Below are 22,342 nucleotides of genomic sequence, written 5' to 3'. Positions count from 1 at the left end.
AGGGCCACCTTCGTGGAGCAGGAGCACCTGGCCAACGCGGCCCAGAGGAGCCCTGGCAAGGGGCCGTGCTCAGTGCTGCAGAGGAAGGCAAACAAACCCCACAGACATTGGCTAGCCCGCCTGGGGGGAAGAAAAAGCCTTCCTCCCCCCGGCTGCAGGGCAGGAGAGGCCATCCCCGTGGTGCACGAGCAGCAGGCAGTGACCCAGCCCCCATGGACCAGAGGAGCCCTGACACGGGGTCGTGCTCAATGCTGCAGAGGAAGGCAAACAACCCCCAGGGACCAGTGCCAATCTGTCCCGGGGGAAAATGCCTTCCTGAGCCCAGAGCTGGCCATCGGCTGCTCCCTGAGCACGGGAGCAAGACTGGCCTCCTGCTCCCACAGGCTGCTCACGCCTCCCCGCAGACACCAGCACTGACCATCCCCTTTCCTCCCTCCACCTGGAGCCATCTCAGGGGCTTCCAAGAGCAGTACAATGGCCCCCGCCTCCTCGGCCTTGGGAGCAGGAATCCTTCCCGTGCCTGGCAGGACACCGGTGGGACCTCCACAAGGCTGGGGGAGGCTGCTGGGACACCCACACCTCCCATTGCTTACGGCTGCTGACCTTGCCTGCGCAGGAGATGAGGACGGCGAGCTCTGCTCCAGTGCTTCTCAGCTGCCAAAAATGCATCGCCTTGGTGCCGCCGCTGCTCTCCAGCTGAAAAAAACGGAGAGCTTCGGGCACCTCCAGGGGCTTGGTGGTTCTTCTCATCTCCCGAGGGCATTGCGAGAGGAGGACTTGAGGCTGGAGGAGGCTGCTGGAAGGTCTCCGCCGCAATTCTGCCTCCCAGGGTGGCCACGTGCAAAGCTCCTCTGAGGGACAGGAGTCCCGCTCCATCCTTTGGGGAGCGGAGGCAGCTCCACGGGATTCCACCAGCTCCTCAAGCAGCTCCTCTCTAATGTCTTCGGGCTGCCCCAGGCCAGCTCTGTCCCGGTGGCAAAGCCGGGCGGGTGGGCGGCGGGACACAGGAGAATGCCCCTTTGGTCCTGCCCCGGGGCATTGTCACCTCTGCCTTGCCGGGTGGTGGCATTGTGACATGGGGGTGAGGAGGCCCCCCCGCGGCCCCGCCGCCACCCCTCTGTCCACCATCCCTGGGAAGAAAGCCTTTGGGGTGCTGGCCCCAAGGGCAGCAAAGAGACAGGACTGCCCGTGGCAATCGGGTCGGGGCTTGTCGATTCAGCCACAGCGTCTGGAGTAAAAGCAGCTCCACGTGAAGTGCATTCACACCGGTCAAGAGACATAACCGGTCTCTGGTCTGGAGGGGCGAGACTGTCCCAAAATCTGACCCAAATCCTTTGATCCCACCTCGCAGAAAGTCTCCACATCTCATTTGGAGAGTAGGACAATCTTTAGCGTTATTTTCTCCAAAGCCCTTGGGTAAAAAAAGCTATCAGCATATTTGTATCTTAGACCAGTTGGTGAGGGAGCCAACTGGGCAAGGGGCCCAGCGGGACCTGTTGTTTGCCAACAGAGAAGGACTCGGGGGTGATATGAAGGCTGGAGGCCATTTTGGGCACAGGGACCATGGAATGATAAGAGTGTTTGATTTTTGGAGAAGTAAGGAGGGAGGTCAGCAGAACTGCCACCTTGGGCTGCTGAAACAGAAAATAGAAGGATTAACCATGACAGGGACGTATATCTCAACCTTGGAGGGGAGGAAAGAAAACAGAGAATTGCCCAATTAGCGGACGTGGGCCTCAGCCTTGAAAGAACACTTCGCAGGCAAACGGGAACATCCCGACCGGTAACAGGAAAGATAACAAGAAGCTTTACGACCCCTGTCAGACCACTCAGAAGACAAACGGAACATCCTGATCGATTACAGGAAGACAGCAAGAGGCTTTACGGCCTCTATCAGCAAAACAATCAATGGGAACCGGCTCAGTGACTGTGGAACTTACTCCCTGAAACGCCCCCCAAAGAAAAACATCAGGAGAAGATACGCACATGCCTGGAGGAGGAGACTTATTATAATGAGGCCCCAGAAATAATTAACATAGTCACACCTATTCTTAGAACTAATTGTATTAGTCCATCCCATAGTTTGCATATGTATGATTTACCTTATAAATAACTACGGGTTCAGCATAAGGGTGTGCAAGTTTGGAGGAGGGATCCCCCTTGCACCCGGCGCCACAATAAACATACCTGCTTTATAACTCTCTGCGAGTTGTAAGGTTTGTTTCCGCACGTCAACCCCCCAAAGTTAATAATCCCAACACATTTCACTTCCTTCCTGTCCTAAGCACTTCTTCCCGACCAACCTGGGAGAGGTGGGCCCAGATGGACCTCATGAGGTTCAACAAAAGCAAGTGCAGGATTCTGCACCTGGGAAGAAACAATCCTCAGTATAAATACAGACTGGGGGATGAGGTATTAGAAAGCAGCCCTGAGGAAAGGGACTTGGGGGTGCTGATGGACGAGAAGCTGGACATGAGCAGGCAATGTGCTCTCGCAGCCCAGAAGGCCAATCACATCCTGGGCTGCATCAAAAGAAGTGTTGCCAGCAGATCCGGAGAGGTGATTCTGCCACTTTGCTCTGCTCTGGTGAGACCTCACCTGGAGTACTGTGTGCAGGTCTGGAGCCCTCAATATAGAAAGGACATGGACCTGATGGAGCGGGTCCAGAGGAGGGCCACTAAAATGATCAGGGGGTTGGAGCACCTCTCCTATGAGGACAGACTGAGGGAGCTGGGGTTGTCCAGCTTGGAGAAAAGGAGGCTCCGGAGAGACCTCATAGCGGCCTTCCAGTCCCTGAGGGGGGCTACAGGAAGGCTGGGGAGGGTCTGTTTACAAAGGCCTGCAGTGACAGGATGAGGGCCAATGGCTTTAAGTTGGAGAAGGGGAGATTGGATATTAGGAAAAAGTTCTTTACCATGAGGGTGGTGGAGCACTGGAACAGGTTGCCCAGGGAGGTGGTTGAGGCCCCTTCCCTTGAGATATTCAAGGTGAAGCTCGATGAGGCCCTGGGCAACCTGGTCTAGTTGGGGGTGTCCCTGCTGACTGCGGGGAGGTCGGACTAGATGACCTTTGGAGGTCCCTTCCGGCCTGGACCAATCTATGAATCTATGAATCCCGTTGTGCCTGGCCGCCTCCACACCCCTCAGAAAAGTGTCTCTCCAGCTATTCCATGCAGAGCTGAAGTTCACCTCCCCTTTCATGGACACCCCTTTCTGGTCTCTGCTCTCGCTCGGCATCTCTACAGCCCATGGTGCCGACCAGTGCCCATGGACCTTTCCCGAGTGAGGAGCACATCATTGCAGGCCATTCTCTTTTGCAGGCCTACCCGGGATGTCTGTCCCCCCCAGCTCAAAGGCTGGAATAGCATCGCCCATCTCTGCCATGGCAGCAGATCTAGTTACGAGAGCCCTTGGCGATCCTGATGGATTATTGCCAGGGCAGGAATGCTCACGGGACCTGGTGGAAGCCAGTTTCCCAGATATTTAACAAGTGGGTTTTTCCCAGGGCGTTGCAGACTGTCTGTGGGACGCTGGGGCAAGTGGTGCCTGTCCTTCCCAAGGAGGTCTGGATGTATGGAAATGCCAAGGAAAAACCCAGCCCCTCCTCATGGACAGGTGCCAGCCCAGTCTCCAGGCAGCACCTGCCGGGCCTTCGAGCCCTTGAGGCTTCAGTGCGGGGCTCTGGTCAAGCTGCTTCCAGCTGGGTGTGGAAAGGCCACAGACGTGTCCTGGCACTCAGGATGATCCATTCCATAACCTTCCCAGGTACTGAGGTCAGACTGACAGGCCTGTAGTTCCCCAAACCCTCTTTGTTGCCCTTCCTCTGGATGGGCATCACGTTTGCAAACCTCCAGTCACCTGGGACTTCCTGTTTAGCCAGGACTGCTGGTAGATGATGGACAGTGGATTGGTAAGAACATCCGCCATCTCGCTCAGTACCCTCGGGTGGATCCCATCTGGCTCCATAGACGTGTGTGTCCAAGTGCTGTGTTAGCTCACTCACCATTTCCCCTTGAATTATGGGGGATATTTTATTGTCCTTAACATCCAAAGCCAGATTAAGTTCTAGTGGGGGTTTTGGCCTTTCTGATTTTCTCCCCACAGAGCCTCACAAGATCTTTGTAGTCCCCACAAGTGCCCTGCCCCTTTTTCCAACGGGAAGAAGGCATCTCTGAGATGCCCCACGGCTGAGGAATGGACACAGGGACCTCGGTTCAAGGAAGCTCATCCCAGTGCTGCATTCAGGGAGTATCCCAGGGGATGTTACCCTCAAAGCGAAGTGACCTCTAGACACTGTCTGTCCCACAGACCTTAGACGAACCCGCAGGAACAGCTGATGGTGTCTGTGCTCACTCAGGATAATCTCACCACACACGATGTACATGCTGACATCTCATCCTGACAATGCAAACATGGACTTCTTTAGAGGGCCAACCAACCTCTCTGAGTTGGCATAAGAGGCCTGTCCCAGAAATGGTGGTTGTTACTGGCTGGGTGTGTGGTGATTGCTCTGGAGCATCTTCCCTGGGCTGCCCAGCAAAGACAGGCCCAGCGAAGAACCTGCTGCGTGGGTCCTTCAGGTCTTTCCCAGGAGTCCTGGCTGAGCAAGGAAACTGCTGCTTTCCCCAACCCTGCACACACACAGTTTAGCTGCACACTGGCCTTTTCATTTGCAGGGGCAATTCTCATGGCACGTTCTTGAGTGCAACTCTGGAAGAAGACCTAAGCCTTCATGCCCTGCCCTGAGGAGATCCCCTGGTATGATGGAGGTGCTGTTCAGGAGTTCGGCTCTATCAGAGAAGAACCCAGTGGCTGTCCCTGCCAGTGCTTCCTGGGCTGCAGTGGTTCCTATGATCTGCAAGAGCACGCGCAGCCTTAGAGCAAGGCGAGGGCTCAGAAGGAGAGCGTGGGTGAGAAAAGAGAATAAGTTGGGAAAGACCAAGGCTGGTGCTCCCTGACAGTGCTGCAGTGCTGGGACTCTTTCCCCTGCACCTCTGCTCACAGGCATTGCTCTGCACCTCCAGAGAAGGACTCAAAGGAAGGATCTTGAGCAAACAAGATGCCGCAAGTTTCTTTAATTTGTTTAATCATACAGCGAGCATGGAGCCATCTTTACGCAGTCTTTGCGTCCCTCAAATTACAAATTTGGACTAATGCACAATTAGAAACAGCACAAATAATGATATTCCTTTGTAGACAATATTATACAGAGTAAATCAATGTAAAAAACAACCCCAAACCCATGGCCAAATAAAGAAAAACTACAGAAGATGGGCTTGACATACAGTGAAACACGTTATGAGGGATTTGCAGGAAAAGACATTTTATTGCCTCTGAAAATCAATCTGGCAGCACAGAGTACCTGGGGAGAGTGAAAAAAGGGAGTTTTGAGAATGTTTTTTTTTTAAATCCCCCCCAAATGAGACTGTCCCCTCATCCTGCAGAGAAAATTGCTACGAAGGTTTTGGAGACACTGGAGGCAGCCATGCAGATCTGAGGATGAGGCGTTTATTATATATATATATTTTTTTTTTTAAGGGAGAAATGGTTAAAATACATAATAAAAAATGGCTTTTCTGAAATAAAAGCGTGGGCAGCACGGGGGTGCGTTGAGGAGGTGTGATTTTGGAGGGGGTGTCCTGGGGGGGGGTCTCTAAATGAGGAGGTTGGATCATGGAGGCTTCGTGAGTCTTAGGGGGAAGGAGAGGGCACCCCAAATCCCCATGGAGGTTTATTTTAGGGGGCTCCCCCCATCAGCTTGGGGGAAGCAGAATGTGGGACCCACCCCCGAATTTGGGGGGTACACCCTGTTTTTCTAGCAGACTCAGCTGAGGCAACACTCAGCTCCCAGAGGGGCTCAGTAAACCCCAAAATTGGGACCGAGGGGGGCTCAGCAGGGGGGGGCAGTCAGAGAGGAGGGTACACCCCCATTACTTAGGGCACCACTGATTATTCAGGGCACACCGTTTCCGCCTGCCAGCCTTCCCCATCCCCTACAGGGCAGCCCATGTCCCCCCGACACCAAATAAGCCCCCCCAAACCTGCAGAGCACCCCACATCCCCACCGCCGTACCCCAGGGCCCCCCTGCTCCCAAAACCCCTTTTATGCCCCCAGAATAGAACAGTGTCCACCTGTGAGAAACACTGGCTCACGATTAGAATTTGATAGAGAACAAAGTCGACGAAGCAAAGATAAAAAAATTAAAAATTTATTATAGGAAACAGCGCTGAATCTGGTGCATCTCAAAGCAGAGGCACACGCCCTCTTTCCAGTTCTCAGGTTCTTCTACCTTATCCCGGCCGCTTAAGTTTCTGTCTCTCTTCTCATCAGTTGAGAAGTTGGAGCTCACATTCTTCCCGACCTCCTAACCCCGTACAGGTGCAGTTCACCTCTTTTCACCCTGTAAGGCATAAACACACCCACTCCAAGGAATCCTTATCCTAAACACGCCCTTGATTAGGCTAAATGCTATTTCACGGTCTTTGCCGCCATCGACTGTCCGTTGTTAGTAACTACAGGCATTATGGTGGTAGTTTACTTCATCAGGTGGTCGTATCCTCCTCTTCATCAGTTGTCCTCTGAATGAACTCGGTCTACTTGGCAGTCTTCACAGCCCCCTTGGCAGATTTACAGTCCAAGACTGGTTTCTTTGGTCTTAATGTTACTCCCCTGTCTTTTGGGTTCCTGCGTCGAAGGTTACATTCGAATCTGTTTCTCTTTACTTAGATTTCGTTCTGCAAAACCAGGATCTCTTGTGTGGAATAATTCCTAAAATATAATTTTTATTAAAAACATATAGCGTTGTTCACACATTAAGGAAAGGTATAAAATGGAAACATTTCCAGGGTGGAACACAGCAGCAGCTGGTATGCGAGGAATCCACTACATCTATGACCCCTGAACAATATTGCTTGCAAAAGCAGCACGGAGGATGGAGTGGAGTGAAGATTCCACGGCCAAGCTCTGTGATTACACAGCAGATATGGGAACAAGGTGATCCTGTGGAAGTGATAAGCGGCATGCTTGCCACCCAGAGCCAACAGTCTGTCAAATTTTGATGAAATGCTGTCCTTTGTGCGAACTTTTCTCATTCTAATGTCATTATAATACCAAAACACACCTCCAGCCCGAAGGCTACCCGCCTCCAAGGTGTGACCACTCCTCCTTGAGTCTGCGCCCTGAATTTTTCCTAAACTCTACCTTTAAATGCGAGGCGAGAGAATTTTACACCAATCATAATAAAGGTATGTATGACTAAAGTCACTCAAACTCCACCTTGAAGGTAAAAAATAATATAAAAATAACCCAAGAAAGGGGGGATGCTGGGGAAGACACCATCGTAAACAAGTCAGGGAGGACCCCATCACGGACTGCCTCTGACTCCCGGGACCAGTCGAGGGGCTGAGCCTTTCTTCCCCCCCCATAGGGACGCCTGTGGGTCAGACTTAGACTATACCGAGTGCTTCCTCGGGGAACTCAGAAATCTCTCCAGAGGGTTACCTGTTACACTTAGAGCCAGGCTGTATTGTTTGGAACTTTGTTGCGCGCTTTGTACCATTAACATTTTTCTTTTACTTGCACATACTTTGCAGACTGTACTTATCACCGGCAAACCATAAGAACCTTTATATCTGTTGCTTAAATAAACTGCACTGTTTAAGTAGCTAGCTGTTTGGGTTTCTCACTGAACGCGACCAGACACTGAAGTGCGGCCGTGCTAGTTTGTGAGCATGACTAGACTGAAGGTGCAGTCCACTGTCAGTGTATCCAGAATCGTGACAGTTTAATATATTAAACGCGACTGGACTGATAGTGGTGAATTGGGCATCACTCAGAATTTAAACCCAGCCGCCCCCAGCCTCCCACCTCGGTGAGGAGCGTTAGAACGCAAGGGGGTTTATTTTCTGCCAAAACTATTTTGCCTCTTCACGCAACAGAAAAAAAAATTGGCACAGCGAGCAGGGTTTGCTATGGATATACTTCTGCAAAAATATGATTGTGCCCCTTCCCAGGCTGGGAAGGAGTGGGCCCAGAAATACTGGAAGGATGAAGAGAAAGTAGTGGAACGTATTGAACAGTGTGGGTTTCACAGAAGCTCAGAGTGGGAAAGGGAAAAGGTGTAATTTGTGCTGTGTTAGACGCCTGTTTATCTTGTGCACAACAAAAAGCTAAAGAAGCCCCTGCTCCTAATCTGATTTCTGCTGTAGAATATGCAACTCTGAAATCAGAAATGAGGTCCTGAAGTCATCATTGGCATTTCAGAAGGAGACAGGAGAAAAACTAAAAACTCGAGTAGATAAACTTGTAAGTGAAAATCTCCAACTTAAAATGTTACTGGAAAAAGTGACTGGGCTTTTAGATAAAATACAGCCCTCTGCCCAAGTCCAACAAATTCATAAGTTAATGTGTAGTCCAAATTCTGGAACCCAGACTGGAGATTTTTGGTCTAACAGTGAGGATGATGAAGAGGATGACAGTGAAGAGACTGTCACTTTTAAATCCCAAGTTTTCCTTTACGACCACTGGTTAAAACTGAAACGGCGGTCGATGATGATGATGAAATCCGTACCACTGTGTGTACTGTCCCATGGACACCCACAGAGTTTGCAAAATTAAAGGAGAAATACTCAAGGCAGCCAGGAGAGTCGGCTGTGGAGTATGTGTGGCGAGTTTCCTCTGAGAGGAAGGGCAATGAAGCTGATGAGGTGTCTGGAAACCAGGTTTTTTTGAGGAGCAGCTGAGGGAACTGGGGTTGTTTAGGCTAAAGAAAAGGAGGCTGAGGGGAGACCTTCTCGCTCTCTACAACTCCCTGAAAGGAGGGTGTAGCCCGGGGGGGGGTGGGGGGTTGGTCTCTTCTCCCAAGGAACAAGCGATAACACAAGAGGAAACAGCCTCAAGCTGCATCGGGGAGGCTTAGATTGGATATTAGGAATAATTGCTTCACTGAAAGGTATGACAAGCACTGGAACAGGCTGCCCAGGGAAGTGGTTGAGCCATCATCTGTGGAGGCAATTTAAAAAGCGTGTAGATGTAGTGTTGAGGGACATGATTTAGTGGTGACTTGGCAGTGCTAGGTTAACGATTGGACTTGATGATCGTAAAGGTCTCTTCCAACCTAAACGATTCTATGATTCTGTGATACCTGAGTAGCTGATAGGCCAAGAGTAGGCACATGGCTTTTGACAGAGCTTGTGAGGTCACTTCTTGTGCCTTTGTATCTCATAGGCAAGTAGGCAGCAAGTAGTTGGATGTGTGGTGGAAGGGTCACTGGTGCCTGAGTAGCTGACAGGCAAAGGGGAGAGAAATGGCTTGGGTATGTACTTGTGTTGTCACTCTTGGCTGAAGAGCTGATAGACCAGGACCAGGCAATGGCCCTCATCGGTGCCTGTGAGGTCACCGGAGGCTGAGCACCTCAACAGTGAGTACATGCAAATGGGAGTACAATTCCTTGTGAGGTCACTGGTGCCCGAGTAGCCGATAGAGCAGGAGCGGGCCCATGGCTTGTGTCTGTGCGTATGAGGTCACTCTTGCTTGAGGAGCTCATAGGGCTGGAGTAGGCCCCTGGCATGTGGGGGTGCTAATAACGTCACTGCTGCCTGAGCAGCTGATGGGGCAGGAGCAGGCCCATAGTTTGTGTAGGGGGTTTGAGGTCTGGTGTCTGAATAGGCCAGGAGCAGGTCAATATGGGATGTAGATGTTATGACATCACCTGTGGCTGAGTAGCAGATAGGCCAAGAGCTGGCACGTGGCTGCGTACGAGCTTTGAAGTCGCTGGTGCCTGAATAGCTGATAGGCCAGGAGCTGGCACACAGCTTGTGTAGGTGTTTCTGATGTCACCAAAATAATATTGAACCTGTCAAAATAAAGCTTTTTGGAAGAACCGTTGTTAGCAGAAATCCATGCACGACACGTGTGACAGTGTAACCCATGAGCAGTGGCAGTAGGAGGATGTGAGGTCAGTGTAACCCATGAGCACATGGTGGTGGCAGTAGGAGGGTGTGAGGTCACGTCACCGACGTCACCCCGTCACCCCGTGGCCTTGGGGCTCGGTGCAGAGCGGCCATGTGCTGCCACGAGGTCATCACGAGGGATGGGAGCTGCCTGTCCCCGTGTCTGCGAGGCCGAAGGAGCAGCCCCTGCAGCCCCGGCTGGAGCAGTCGGGGTGGGGGTGGCTCGGGGGCACCGCAGGGATGTGCCTGGGCCTGGCGCCAGGAGGAAACCACAGACTTCCTGCCCAGGCGCTGCGGGGGGAGCGGGGGGAGCGCGGCGAGGCCACGGGGGTTGTGGGTTGTGCACCTGCAGGCTCCGGCTCCCCATGCGCCCGCGGGGAATAACGGCCCCCGGGTGACACGCTGAGAGTCAGGGAGACGTCTGAGCCTCTGGGCTGCCTGTCTGCTGCCAGGGCAGAGACATGTTCCGGCTCCGGCTCCTGCCAGGGACTCACCGTGGGACTCTCCAGGGGGGGACGGGTGAGCCAGCACCTCTGGGATGGGGCTCCAGCCTGGACTAAGGCCCTTTCCCCTCTGTTTCTCCCAGCACGGTCTGTAGCTTGGGCAGGGGCTTTTTCCTTCCCTTCCGGAATCAGCCCCCGGTGCAGCCCCAGCCCTGTGGTTCCCATGGAACAGGAACGGTTGGACACTCGCACCTTGGGCTGAGCCCCGCATAGGAGATAGTGCTCCTGGTCCACACAGTGGGGTTCAAAGGGTGAAAACCCCATTTCCGCCCCCCATAACTGGCCCTGTCCTGTGACTATCCCCCCCAGCAATGATGTGACGCCCGCAGCAGAGCCTTCCCTCGTATATGGTCATGAACGGCGCTGGAGAAGATCATTGGAGGGCTGGGCTGTGTCGGAGGGGAGATGGCTCCCGATAACGTCTAAAAAGGTGCTGCTGCTTCGATTGGCTCCTCCTGTAGCCGGGCTGGCACCTGCAGAGAAATATTGCCCCCCAACTGTCATAGTCCTCGTGAGTCCCCAGGAGCTGTGGCGCAACGGGGATGTCCTGGCAGGGCAGGAGGCTCAGGATGGGCACAGAGGGACTCCTGTCTCCTCCGAAGCTCTGGCTGCTCCTCTGGGTACAACTGTGCAGCGGTAAGCGCCACTTACCCCCTTGTGCCACAGCCCAGGGCCAGTGGGTATTGGCGTGGTCATGGGGATGTGTCTGGGAATGGGGCTTCTTTGCAGGTGCTACTGAGATGAAGGGCAGAAGCCGCTCAAGTCCATGGAACTTGTGCCCTTTCCTGTGTCCGTCTGGGTGGGAGGGAGCATCTCCTTTTCCAGGGCTCTGGTGTTAAGGGCAGCCTGCTCCTGGCTGGCTTCATAGACGCCCTGTCCTGGGTTACCCTTTTGGGAACCCCTGTTCCCCAGCACTGTGCTGCTGGAGCCGGTGGTGGCCTAGCTGGTGATGGCAGCACCCAGAGATCCCCATGGGACTGCCAACCTCTGGGGTACCCTGGAGGGTTTGTGTGCTGCTCACTGCCCCCTTGCTCCAGGCGAACCCTGACCCTATGAGAGCAGTTTGTACCCCTCAGAGAGAAGGGGACCAGGGCACCTAGAGTAGAGACGCATCCTTCCTGAGGGGGCTGGCCCAGTGCAGGGACTAGGCTGACGCCAGGGGCGAGGAAGGGACGTGGGTTGGGGGATCCTCAGGATCATCTCAGTGCTCCCTGGGAACACAAAAGCCCTGGGGGTGGGTTTGGATGGTGCTAGGGCAGGTGGTTTTCCTGGGAACCTGCAGGCCTGGGTTCACAGGGCTGTTAAGGGGGTGCTGGGCTGGGGAGGAGCAGGCAGCGGGGGGCAGGTGGCCATTGAGGTGGCAAGAGGTGCCTTGTGCAGTGGGATGGTGAGTGACCCAGAAGGGCTGAAACTGAACTGTCCCAGCCTTGTGCAGCCCGTGGGGGTAGCAGGGACCCCCACACTGCACGGGAGGGGAAAGGGCTCCCACCCCGGTACCTCTGACTCAGCCTGGGCAGAGGGTTCCCCCAGCACTGCAGGGCCTGGGCTCGGCGCTCTCCTGACCCATCCCATGTTGGTGTTCAAAGGTGCTGTGGAGGTGAGGCTGGCGGACGGCGGCAGGAGCTGTGCCGGGAGAGTGGAGGTGAAACACAGGGACAAGTGGGGGACCGTGTGTGGTCACTACTGGAGCATGAACGATGCGGCAGTGGTTTGTAAGCAGCTGGGCTGTGGCTCTGCTGTTGGAGCTCCTCAGTACGCACACTTTGGGAGAGGATCTGGCCCCATTTGGATGGATGATGTTGGCTGTAAAGGCACCGAATCTGCCCTGTCTGACTGCACACACAGAGGATGGGGTAAACATAACTGCGATCATGGTTGGGACGCTGGAGTGACATGTTCAGGTAAGGGGACAGCCTATTTCCCTCTGAGACCGGGACGGTGGAAAGGGTCTATCTGTCCCCTCAGGGCGCAACAAGCCGGCACTGGAGCACTGCCCAATGTGGCCGGTCACGCTGCCGAGCTGGGTCTGTCATTGCTGATGTCTCCAGTCCCCGCAGAAAGCCCAGGGGGAGCCTACCCCATGGTGTACTAGCCCTGCCACAGGGCCTCAGCCCCTCTTCAGTCAGCATCTTGGGCTGCAGATGAATCCTCCATCCCTCCCCCATTGTCTCCACTGGTATCGACTGGTCTCCACCCATTCTGGCAGTTCCCAGCCAAAAATGCTGAAGGTCCCTGCGTTGGAGAAACCAGGGGAGTACTTCCTAGGGAACACCACACCTTGGAGGAATGGCATGAGATGGCTGGTCCCTCTGGATCATTCCCCCTCACAGGCATGAGTACCTCAACAGAATCAAAAGGACTTTTCAGAGAGGATGAAGGCTGAGCCCTGAGCGGAGGAGCAGGGTGGCACCTTCACTGCCTGTCCCCAGGGCTCGGCTGTGTGATCCAGCACTGCGAGGCCTCGGAGCTCGGCAGCTGCTTGATTCTGGATGCTTCCTCCTGCATCAGCACAAGCACAGGCTGCCACTAGGATGCCCCTGAGGCTGTGACAGCCCTGCTGGGACACAGACTCATACAGGCAGTGCTGACCTGATGCCCAACCCCTCCTGCCTGTCCACGGCTCCTGACACTGCCCCATGAAACAAGGGCTTTGGCAGCACTTACCGACTCTCCTCTGTGCCTGCTGTTCCCCTCTGAGCCAGCGTGAGCCCAGGGGGGCACGAGGCTCTCCTGCCCCTCTGCCTGACTGTTGGCTTGGGACCTGTGCACTCTGAGCAGAGCACTGTGTCCCTGGCTGGCCACACACCCTCTGAGCAGGCATTGGAGGAGTCTGGACAGGCAAGAGTCATGATAAAATCTGCAGCATTTCTGTGCTCTGTGACATCTCCCCCGAACAGGGACCTCCCAACACCTCAGAACACCCCTGGGAGACTGGGGGCATTCTGGCTGCATCAAGGTGATGGTCCTGCCTGGTCCCAAGCTCTGCAGAGGTTGAGCAGGCTGCAGCAGTCATATCACCTGGGCCAGTTCTCCCAGACCTGAACTGGGCAGACCATTGCAGTCCTGGGGTAACCATGCTGGGCAGCACGGGGTGCCTCGTGCCGCAGCAGATTGTCCGAGTGGTGTCTCCTACAGCGACAAACACATATCCTTGAGTGCTGTGAAGGTGCAGAGAAAGGGGTGCTGGGGGGCCTTGATGTGCTTGTGTCACACACACTCCCCCAACAGCCTCCCCCAGCCAGTGGGAACCTTCCCCGGGGTGCCCATACGCTGCCTGGCCCCTGAGGTGACTCAGATGAATCCCCCTGCCCTGCCCCACGGTGTCTGTTGGTTCCCACCTTCCTTCTCCCTTTCACGCAGGACCGGTCTGGCAGCACCAAGGGCCTGGTCTCCCCATGCCAGAGGTGCCAAGAGTGACTCACGCAGCCACCCACAGGCTGTTGGAAGAGCACGAGTTGGATGAGGAATTTTGAGGAATTTGGGGGTTTTCCCCTGGCAGACAAGAGTCCCTTGGCCCAAGCAAAAGTATTGCTTGGAGAGGGCTGGGCAATTGTGCTTGGGCAGAGGAACAGGGTGGCACGTGGTACCTCATTCTGCTCCCAGGGTCACCCCAGGGGAGCCTGCCCATGGGGACATGGCCCTGTACCCGCTGCCCAGCTTCTCATGTCTGTCCCAGCCCCTGGCTGCCTTGCGCTTTTGGATTTGCCAGCGCTTTCTGGCTCTCCTCTGTGCCTGCCCTTGCACTGGGAGCTCGTGAAAGGCCAGGCTTGTTCTGTCTGCTCTCCTGCTCTCTGCCATTGGCCGGTGACATGTGTGCCCAACATGGCACTCTGGTCATGGATGAAGACCCTGTTTCCCAGGCAGGCACTGGAGCAAAGGGCTGGCACAGAGACCGACCACAGGTACAGCCTCACCGCACATTTGCCCTGTGCCATGTCTCATCTACCAGCAGCACCCCAACAGCCCAGGACCTCCCTGGGAATGGGGTGCGTTTCTGGCAGCACCAAGGGATTCCTCATGCCTGGTCCTGAGCTCAGTGGGGCAGAGAAGGCTGGAGCAGCCAACAGTGCCTGAGCCCATTTCCCTTGATCCTAAGTGCTCCAGGCGCCCAGGGAGTAGTGCAGAGAAAGGGGTGCTGGGGGGCCTTGGTGTGTTTGTGTCAACACACTCCCCCAACAGCCTCCTCTGGGATGTGCAATGGGCAGTTTGGCCATGGCTTGCTTGGAGGTGATGCGAGATGTGGGCATTTAAGGGCCAGAGGGGTCTCAGCCGTGCTCTTTTTTCCAGGATTTGTCCAGCTGGTGGAAGGGATGAGCCGCTGCTCAGGACGTGTGGAGATCCATGATGGGCACCAGTGGAAAACTGTCTGTGGCTCAGGCTTTGGTCCCAAAGCTGCTGACGTGGTCTGCAGGGAGCTGCAGTGTGGCGTGGCCCTGGCTTTCACCGGAGGAGCTCACTTTGGAGAAGGGGTTGGTCCCACCTGGGATGGAGAGCTGCAGTGTGTGAGGAACGAATCCGTCCTTGCCTCCTGCCCCAGGGGCTCCCCCGGGGACCAGCCCTGCACCCGCGCCAACAGCGCTGTTGTCACCTGCACACGTAAGGAGCCAGGGAGGGGTGTTGAACACTCGGGCTGTGCTGGGGCTTGGGGCTTGGAGTGTTTTGGGCTGGGCGTGAGGACAAGAGGGGTGATGGAATGGGCGTCAGCATGAAAATAATGCAGGAGGAGAAGAAAGGCGTGCTGTATCCCTGGCCTTTCCACGAGCTACAGAGGGTACAAAAGCACCAATCCACCCTCTCTCCACCTTCTCTCTCCCCAGAATACACAGGGTTCCGGCTGGTGAACGGCAGCATGGCGTGTGAGGGGAGGGTGGAGGTCCAGGTGCTGGGTACCTGGGGCACCCTCTGTGCCTCCCGCTGGGATCTCTCCGATGCCCACGTTCTCTGTCGTCAACTCAATTGCGGGTTTGCCAAGTCCATTCCTGGAGGAGAGCATTTTGGGAGAGAGACCGGGCCTGCCTGGAGAGATTCATTCCACTGTGATGGGACCGAAGCCGACCTGCGACAGTGCCCAGTGACCACGCTAAGGGCCTCGCCGTGCTCCCATGGGAGCAACGCTGCTGTCATTTGCTCAGGTGAGTGCTGGAAAATGCTGCATTAACTCCAGTTGCCCTTTGTGTGTGACAGGGCCACACAAATCATGGGAACCTGTGGTCTCTCCCTGGAGAAACTCTGGCTTCCCCAGGAGCCATCTGGAGGGCTTTGCCTGCTCAGACTGACCCCTCTGCTGGGGGAGAGCTGAGGACTGAACGGAGCAGGCATCTGCCCCCAGGGCAGTGGCTTTGGCCCCAGCGCCGTGACCAGGCCTCAGCTTGTCTGTTCCCACACTGCGGGACGAGCCCAGAAAAGGGCTGCAGGGCTCCGCTCCGTCCCTCTGGCTGCAGACAACCGCATCCCACCCCCCCAGAGAGCCCTGAAGAGCCTCATCCCACCACCCAGGCAGGAGCTTCCTGGGCTCCCCCTGCAGCAGCAGAGCTGGGTGTGAGCTGCAGAGAGGCCTCGGGCTTTGCCCTTGGGCTTTGCCCTCGCTTCTCATCAGCAAAGGCTTTGTCTTGTCCCATTCAGTTGGAAAATTCCCCCTCACCCTCCTCCCTGGAGGGTGCCGTGTTCCCTGGTGCTGCCAATGGCCGTGGCATCTCTGCTCTCCCCAGGCTCAGCAGGCTTTGCCTCCCTGCGGCTGGTGGGTGGAGAGAGCCGGTGTGATGGACGAGTGGAGATCTTCCAGCACGGGACGTGGGGCAGAGTCCTGGATGACCAGTGGGACATGCGGGAGGCCAGTGTGGTGTGCCGGCAGCTGCAGTGCGGAGAGGCAGAGAGAGCCTACAACCCCTCAAAGCCTGAGCGAGGGACGGGCCCCGTGGGGCTGCGAGGGGTCCGGTGCGCAGGGCATGAGGCCAACCTGGCCCTCTGCAACACGTCCCTGCCTGAGAACGCCTCAGCTACAGGGATTGTGGAGGATGTGGGGGTCATTTGCTGGGGTGAGTGGTGTTGCCAAGGCCCCCCAGGCTCTGGGATGGGTGGGCAGCCGGCGCTTGACAGCAACTGGGGTTTATCCCTGCTGCAGGGAGCCGGCGGGTCCGGCTGGTGAACGGGAGGCGCTGTGCCGGGAGAGTGGAGATCTACCATCAGGGCAGCTGGGGGACCGTCTGTGACGATGGCTGGGACCTGTCTGACGCTGCCGTCGTTTGCCACCAGCTGGGCTGCGGAGGGGCGGTGGAGGTGGCCGGCTCCGCTCGGTTCGGGGAAGGCTCTGGGCAGATCTGGCTGGATGATGTGAACTGCTCCGGGGCTGAAGCTGCTCTCTGGGACTGCCCTGCCGGGGCCTGGGGGCAGCACGACTGCAGGCACAAAGAGGATGCGGGCGTCATCTGCTCAGGTCTCTGCTGGGAGACGTGGCGGGATCCTGGGTCCTGGGGAGGCCAGGATGTGGGAAGAGCTGGGCACAGCCAAGGCTGTCCCTGGCCGCCTCTGACCGAGCCCCATTCTGTGGACACACATGCCCAGGCATCCTCGGTCCATCTGGGGGCCCCTGGGGAGCTCAGCCGACCCTGAGGGTTGGTGGGAAGGGAAGGGCTGTCTGTCCCTCAGGGGTTTCTCTCATCCCCTGGGTGCAAGGGGGAAGGGCTGGCCGTGCCCCTGCCCCTGCCCGGCTGAGGGCCGGGGGGGTGCAGAGGTGTCCTGGCTCCCACAGCCCCAGACCAGCCTGTTCCCCCTTGGTGCCTTTTCTCCCAGAGTTCCTGGCCCTGAGGCTGGAGAATAGTGACGGCTGCTCCGGGCGCCTGCAGGTTTTCTACAATGGGACGTGGGGGAGCATTTGTTCCAACTCGATGACTCCAGAGACGGTGTCGCTGGCGTGCAAGGAGCTGGGCTGTGGGGATGGAGGATCCCTAGAAACGGGCCTACCCTATGGCAGGGTAATTGGCCCTGCGTGGCTGGATGCTGTGCAGTGTGGGGAGAAAACCAGCTCCTTCTGGCAGTGTCCATCTGCTCCCTGGAACCCACAGTCATGTGAAGATGTGCAAGATGAGATCCACATCACCTGCAATGGTAATTCTGAGCCACCTGGGCACCAGTGTCACCCCAGCTCCTGCTCCCTGCTGGGCATGGCCAAACGCAGAGAAAGAGCTTGGAAGGGCTATTCCTTTCTGTGTCTGACCCTTCTGCTGTTGGTGGCACAAACGGGACCACAGCCACACATGTCCAGCAGCAGTTGCCACCCAGGTTGCCAGCAGCACCCAGGGGAGGCAGAGGCATCTCCAGATGAGGTCTCAGAAGAGACCAGACAGAGTCCAGAGGAGCCTCCCCTCCATAGACATGCTCTTTCTGCTCTGTGAACTGGGTACTTTTTGGGGCTGAGGAATTGGGGTCTCTCCACAGTTCTGCCTGTTTCCCCCTGAATGACCGGGGTTCGGTTGCTGCCATGACCAAGAGGGCACAGGGAAATGCGAGCAGAGCTCGCCCCACTCTCTTCTGCATGGTCCCCCAAAGCAGGCGCTTCACTCCAGCATTTCTTTCTTCAGGAGGACGCCCAGAAACGCCCCCAGACCTGCTGGCCCCGTGCCCGAACTCTACGAGCTGCACAGGTAGCTGCTCCTCCGTGTGCCCCTCTCATCTAGCAGGGCTCTGCCTGCTGTCCCGGTGCCATGGGAGCTCTCTGCCTTCTCCAGACAGGGAGAAGATTCGTGCTGTGGGAGGTGAGGATGGGTGCTCGGGCAGAGTGGAGGTCTGGCACCGTGGCTCCTGGGGGACGGTGTGTGGTGACTCGTGGGACATGCAGGATGCCCGGGTGGCCTGCAGGCAGCTGGGCTGTGGCCCCGCGCTGTCTGCCCTGCATGGGGCTGCGTTTGGGATGGGGATGGGCCCCATCTGGCTGGAGCAGGTGGAGGGTCGGGGCACAGAGCCATCTCTGCAGGACTGCTGGGCCCGGCCTGGGGACAGCGGTGCCTGCCGCCATAAGGAAGATGCTGCTGTCAACTGCTCAGGTGAGCAACAGGGCTGGGACCCCTTGCTCGGGTATTGGCTGGGGACTGGGGAAGGCCTTCTGTCTACTTGGTCCTAGCATGGGCCCTGACCTCCCAAGAGCAAGAAGACTCCTGCAGAGTGCAGGAGCCGGGTGCCAGGTGGAAAAGAGCCTTGGTGGAACTGGATGTCCTCTGGCCACTGCCCATGGGGCCCTGCAGCCCCAGGGATATCCCCTGGGCTGCCTGTTCCATCCTTCCTGCCACCCAGAGCAGAGCCCCTGGGCCCTGGGCCCTGTCCTGGCCTCCCTTTCTAGCACCAGAGAAGGGACAATTTGGGTGGGATGTGTCAGGGTCATCTACAGACACACACAGAGTGTGTTGGGGAGGAAGCTCCCTGGTACACGGACATGCACCCTCTCAGCCCAGCTCTCCTTTTCCTCCACAGCAGCTCTACCGAGGGCAGCAGCATCCCCACCCCAAGCAGGTAACTTGTCCTCCCGCGAGGGCTGGGTATCCCTGGGGCCAGACCCACAGCTGGATGAAAGGGGCTCCTTGCTGGGGTGTGAAACTTCCCGGAGGAGGCACTGGGTGGTGGGGGGGGTTAAGGAGGGTTGGAATTTACTCAGCAGGGTGGAAGCTTCTGCATCACTCACCTCTGGGACCCTCCTCCCCCTGCTGCCTTGTGTGAGGGGGGTCGGGACCTGTGCTGCCTCCACCTCTCCCAGGCCTGGTGCTGCCCCTTCCGTGTTCTTGCCCATACAGATTCCACCCAGGGCCGTCTGACCAGCACTGGGAGAGTCTCAGTGCCCATCATCATCTGCATCGTCCTGGGGGCCCTCCTCTGCCTGCTCCTGGCCCTCCTGGCTGGCCAAGTTCTAAGCACCAGGGCTGGGCGCAGAGGTGGGTCTTTCCACACAGGTTCCAGGGGAAGGTGCCTCTTGGGAGGGCTGTGGGGTGCTGCGGGGTGTCAGGAAGGGGCACAAGCAGAGCCGGGAGGATGAGACTGTGTGCTGCCACCCGTCCCATGGGCCACCCCATCGGCTGCCTGGCCATGGGGCACCAGCAGCAAGGGGTGGAGAGAACCCAGAGGCGAGGGGAGCTAGCGATGGGGCAAGGAGAGAAATAGCAGAGTGGGGATGAGCAAGGCTGGCAGTGCTCTGGGTAGTGCTGGAGGGGGCTCTGGGGCAAGGGAGATGACAGGAGGAGTGCGGGGCAGCAGGGTCCATCTCCATGGTGTCGGGCCCCCAGGCTGTCCCTCTGCCCAGACCTGCCCACCCCCTGGCAGGGCAGGGACCCTGCTATAGACCTATGAGACAGAGAGGGGGCATCTCCAGGTGGAGAGTAAGCATGGGAGCGGCTCCAGGTTTAAAGGCATGACCCAGGGGCCAGAGGGGAATGAGCGCTGCCTCCAGAGGCGTGATGGAAGCGTGACACTGCCACGGAGCACCTCCGCAGCAATGTTGCCCTCCCTGGGGATGTGGCAGCCATGCCTGGACAGTGCAGTGGGGCTGTGCTGTCAGACTGGTCCTGGGCTGGCCCAAGGAGTCAGTTTGGGGGAGCTCAGTACGGTCCCATTGCCCCTCTGCCTGTCCCTGTGCCAGCCCTGCCTCTGTCCCCAGGCTCCAGAGCTCAGGATCTCTTCCTTGAGGCTGTGTATGAGGAGACCGGTTACAGCCCAGCATGGGAGAAGCGGAGGAGTTTTGGTCACTCAGGTGGGTCTGGGTCCTCCCTGGAGGCACATCTGCAGGACCCTTTCCATGACCCCAACCCAGGGCTGATTCCCCAACCCCCCCCCCAGCCCGTGGTCCCTGTGGTGCTGGGGCCATGTGGTCTGGGGGAAGAGCATCCAGGTCCTGGGTCTGGAGCTTTCTCCCAACCAGCTTTGCCGATCCCAGCTGGAATGTCGCTCTCTTCCTGCCCCTGCACCCCATGTCACACCCCAGGAGTGAGGGAAGGGGCTGTCCTAGGGCAGCTTGGGGAGCACCTCTGAGAGAGGGTTTATCCCAGGGGAGCCGGGTGAATTCCCAGCCCTCCTCCCTATGCAGCCCCCGGTCTGTTGGTGCCCCTTCCCCAGCAATGCTGACCATGAGCCAGGTCAGTGGGGCCGACCCCATAACTCCTGCTGTGCATCTCTCCAGGCTCCTATTCAGAGGAGTCCCTGACCCAGCCACAGCCCCACCCTGGAGTCAGCGAGGAGGAGGATGCTCTGGGATCGGCACCCGGTAATGGAGGCAGAAAGGGGTTGTTCTCCCTGCAGACATGTGATGGACGGAGGTGTCCCTGTTGGAGATGGGGAGAGCATGGGGGTCTCCTGTCATGCTGCCAGCCCCAGTGTCTCAGCCCTGTGTCCCTGCGCATCCTCCTGTCCTCTGCTCTGCAGGTTGTATCTTCTCACTGTCACCAGCTCCCCTCTGCTTTCAGATGTTCTTGTCCTGCACGGAGGTGACCCAGTGGATGGCTATGATGATGCCGGGGAGGTTTCTGACCCCGGGGAAGATGCTGCCCCTTGTCAGGGAGAGTGGGAAATGCCCAGGGTGCCAGAGGAAGGAGCAGGGCCCAAGGATGCACCCAGAGGTGAGAGGGAAAGATAGCGCTCCTGGTGCCACCCAAGTCGCTACTGTACTGACACCCAAACCTCCCGGCAAGGGGCAACCTGCCCTGGGAGTTTTCCTTGGAGGGATGGCGGGTGGAAGAAGAGCTGAATGTCTCAGGACTGGTGAGGGGCAGGGAGGAAGGTGATGTAGAGAGCCCATGGGGCGAACTGCAATGTCCTGTCTTGCTGTCTGCAGGGGGCAGCCTGGGCTCACGCAGAAGTGCCGGGGCCCCTGGAGCTCAAGGAGACGCCTTGTCCCTGTCCCCAGGGAGCATGGGCTATGATGATGCTGAAGAGGTGTCTCTGGCACATCCTTGTCAGGACACAAAGGCTGTGACAGCGGAGCTTGGTGCACAACAGTCCCTGAGCCCCAGGCGAGCAGAGCCCATCCCTGCTGCGCAGCTGTGAGGGAGGAGAGGTCTGTGCAGGTGGGAGAGCTGTGAACACATGGGAACCCTCTCCCTTTACCACGGGCAGCTGAAAACACCTCCAGTTTCCTCCAGTTTTATTCCCATTTTTACGCTGTGCATCCCTATTTGTTCTTATTAAAAGTCACTTGCAGCGATTGAGAGACGGGACACAGCTTGATGCAAGCAAAATGTTCATTTATTGTATACCATCATTTCTTTATATATGCTTACTTTGGCTGCGTGTTTTAAACTGATTGGTCTTTTAGAACACACACTGCTCGCGCGGCTGCATCTGATTGGTCAGTGATATATTATCACACCATCAACCATAGCTTATCTTGAGGACACAGTTATCTTAGCTTCATGACTCAGTCCTTAAGGCCTTTTTAGGCAGGGCGCCAGGAACTTGCCCATCTCAATGCTGCCCATCTCAGTGTGGCAACATTTGTCAAGTACCTGTTTTCAGGTCCTTGTCTAACCCTTTATGGTCAGGACCACCCTCAGTTTCCCATGGTTTATGGCCTACAAGTTCCAACATGTCCCGGCTTGTTAATTGAGCAGTACTCGGGGTTCTGCTCTTCAGCCCTCGTCCCACATCTCCCCCTTCCTGTTGTACAAAAAGAACCTTCTTCATCGAGCGTGCTATTATCCTTTGCAAACATTGTAACAGACAAGGCAAAAAAGCAACAAAAAAATAAAAACAGCTAAAGCATATACAATCGTCTTTACCAAACTTCTTAACCATCCCGATAGACCCCATCCTTCAAAAAGTTTATCTAACCAATCCCAACTATTGTCTTGTCGGAGTTTAGAGACCCCATCTTTAAGCTGTTGAATGCTGGCATGGATCGATTCCGAGTGGTCGGAG

The 22,342-nt window shown here is 56.7% G+C and overlaps 1 protein-coding gene across 1 annotated transcript; it reads left to right on the top strand.

Annotated features, from left to right (window-relative positions):
- Positions 1-12,023: 12,023 nt before the first annotated feature.
- LOC141477835 (antigen WC1.1-like) lies at positions 12,024-21,472 on the top strand. Its single transcript, XM_074167022.1, has 15 exons — positions 12,024-12,354; positions 14,741-15,049; positions 15,271-15,585; positions 16,162-16,488; positions 16,575-16,886; positions 17,243-17,557; positions 18,031-18,093; positions 18,178-18,492; positions 18,920-18,955; positions 19,234-19,371; positions 20,091-20,193; positions 20,463-20,467; positions 20,610-20,693; positions 20,893-21,045; positions 21,261-21,472. Exons 1-15 carry the CDS (start codon positions 12,024-12,026, stop codon positions 21,470-21,472), a joined length of 3,018 nt encoding a protein of 1,005 aa, XP_074023123.1.
- The last annotated feature ends 870 nt before the right edge of the window (positions 21,473-22,342 follow it).

The sequence above is a fragment of the Numenius arquata genome, unplaced genomic scaffold, assembly GCF_964106895.1.
Source record: "Numenius arquata unplaced genomic scaffold, bNumArq3.hap1.1 HAP1_SCAFFOLD_86, whole genome shotgun sequence".
Taxonomy (NCBI): domain Eukaryota; kingdom Metazoa; phylum Chordata; class Aves; order Charadriiformes; family Scolopacidae; genus Numenius; species Numenius arquata.
This window is presented reverse-complemented; position numbering and strand designations above follow the sequence as displayed.

Bases quoted from the DNA above. Each gene is read 5' to 3' on its own strand.
- LOC141477835 (XM_074167022.1), top strand. From the start codon at position 12,024: ATGTTGGTGTTCAAAGGTGCTGTGGAGGTGAGGCTGGCGGACGGCGGC. The intron at 15,586-16,161 runs GTGAGTGCTGGA...TGCTCTCCCCAG, and splicing joins CGCTGCTGTCATTTGCTCAG to GCTCAGCAGGCTTTGCCTCC. The intron at 16,489-16,574 runs GTGAGTGGTGTT...TCCCTGCTGCAG, and splicing joins TGTGGGGGTCATTTGCTGGG to GGAGCCGGCGGGTCCGGCTG.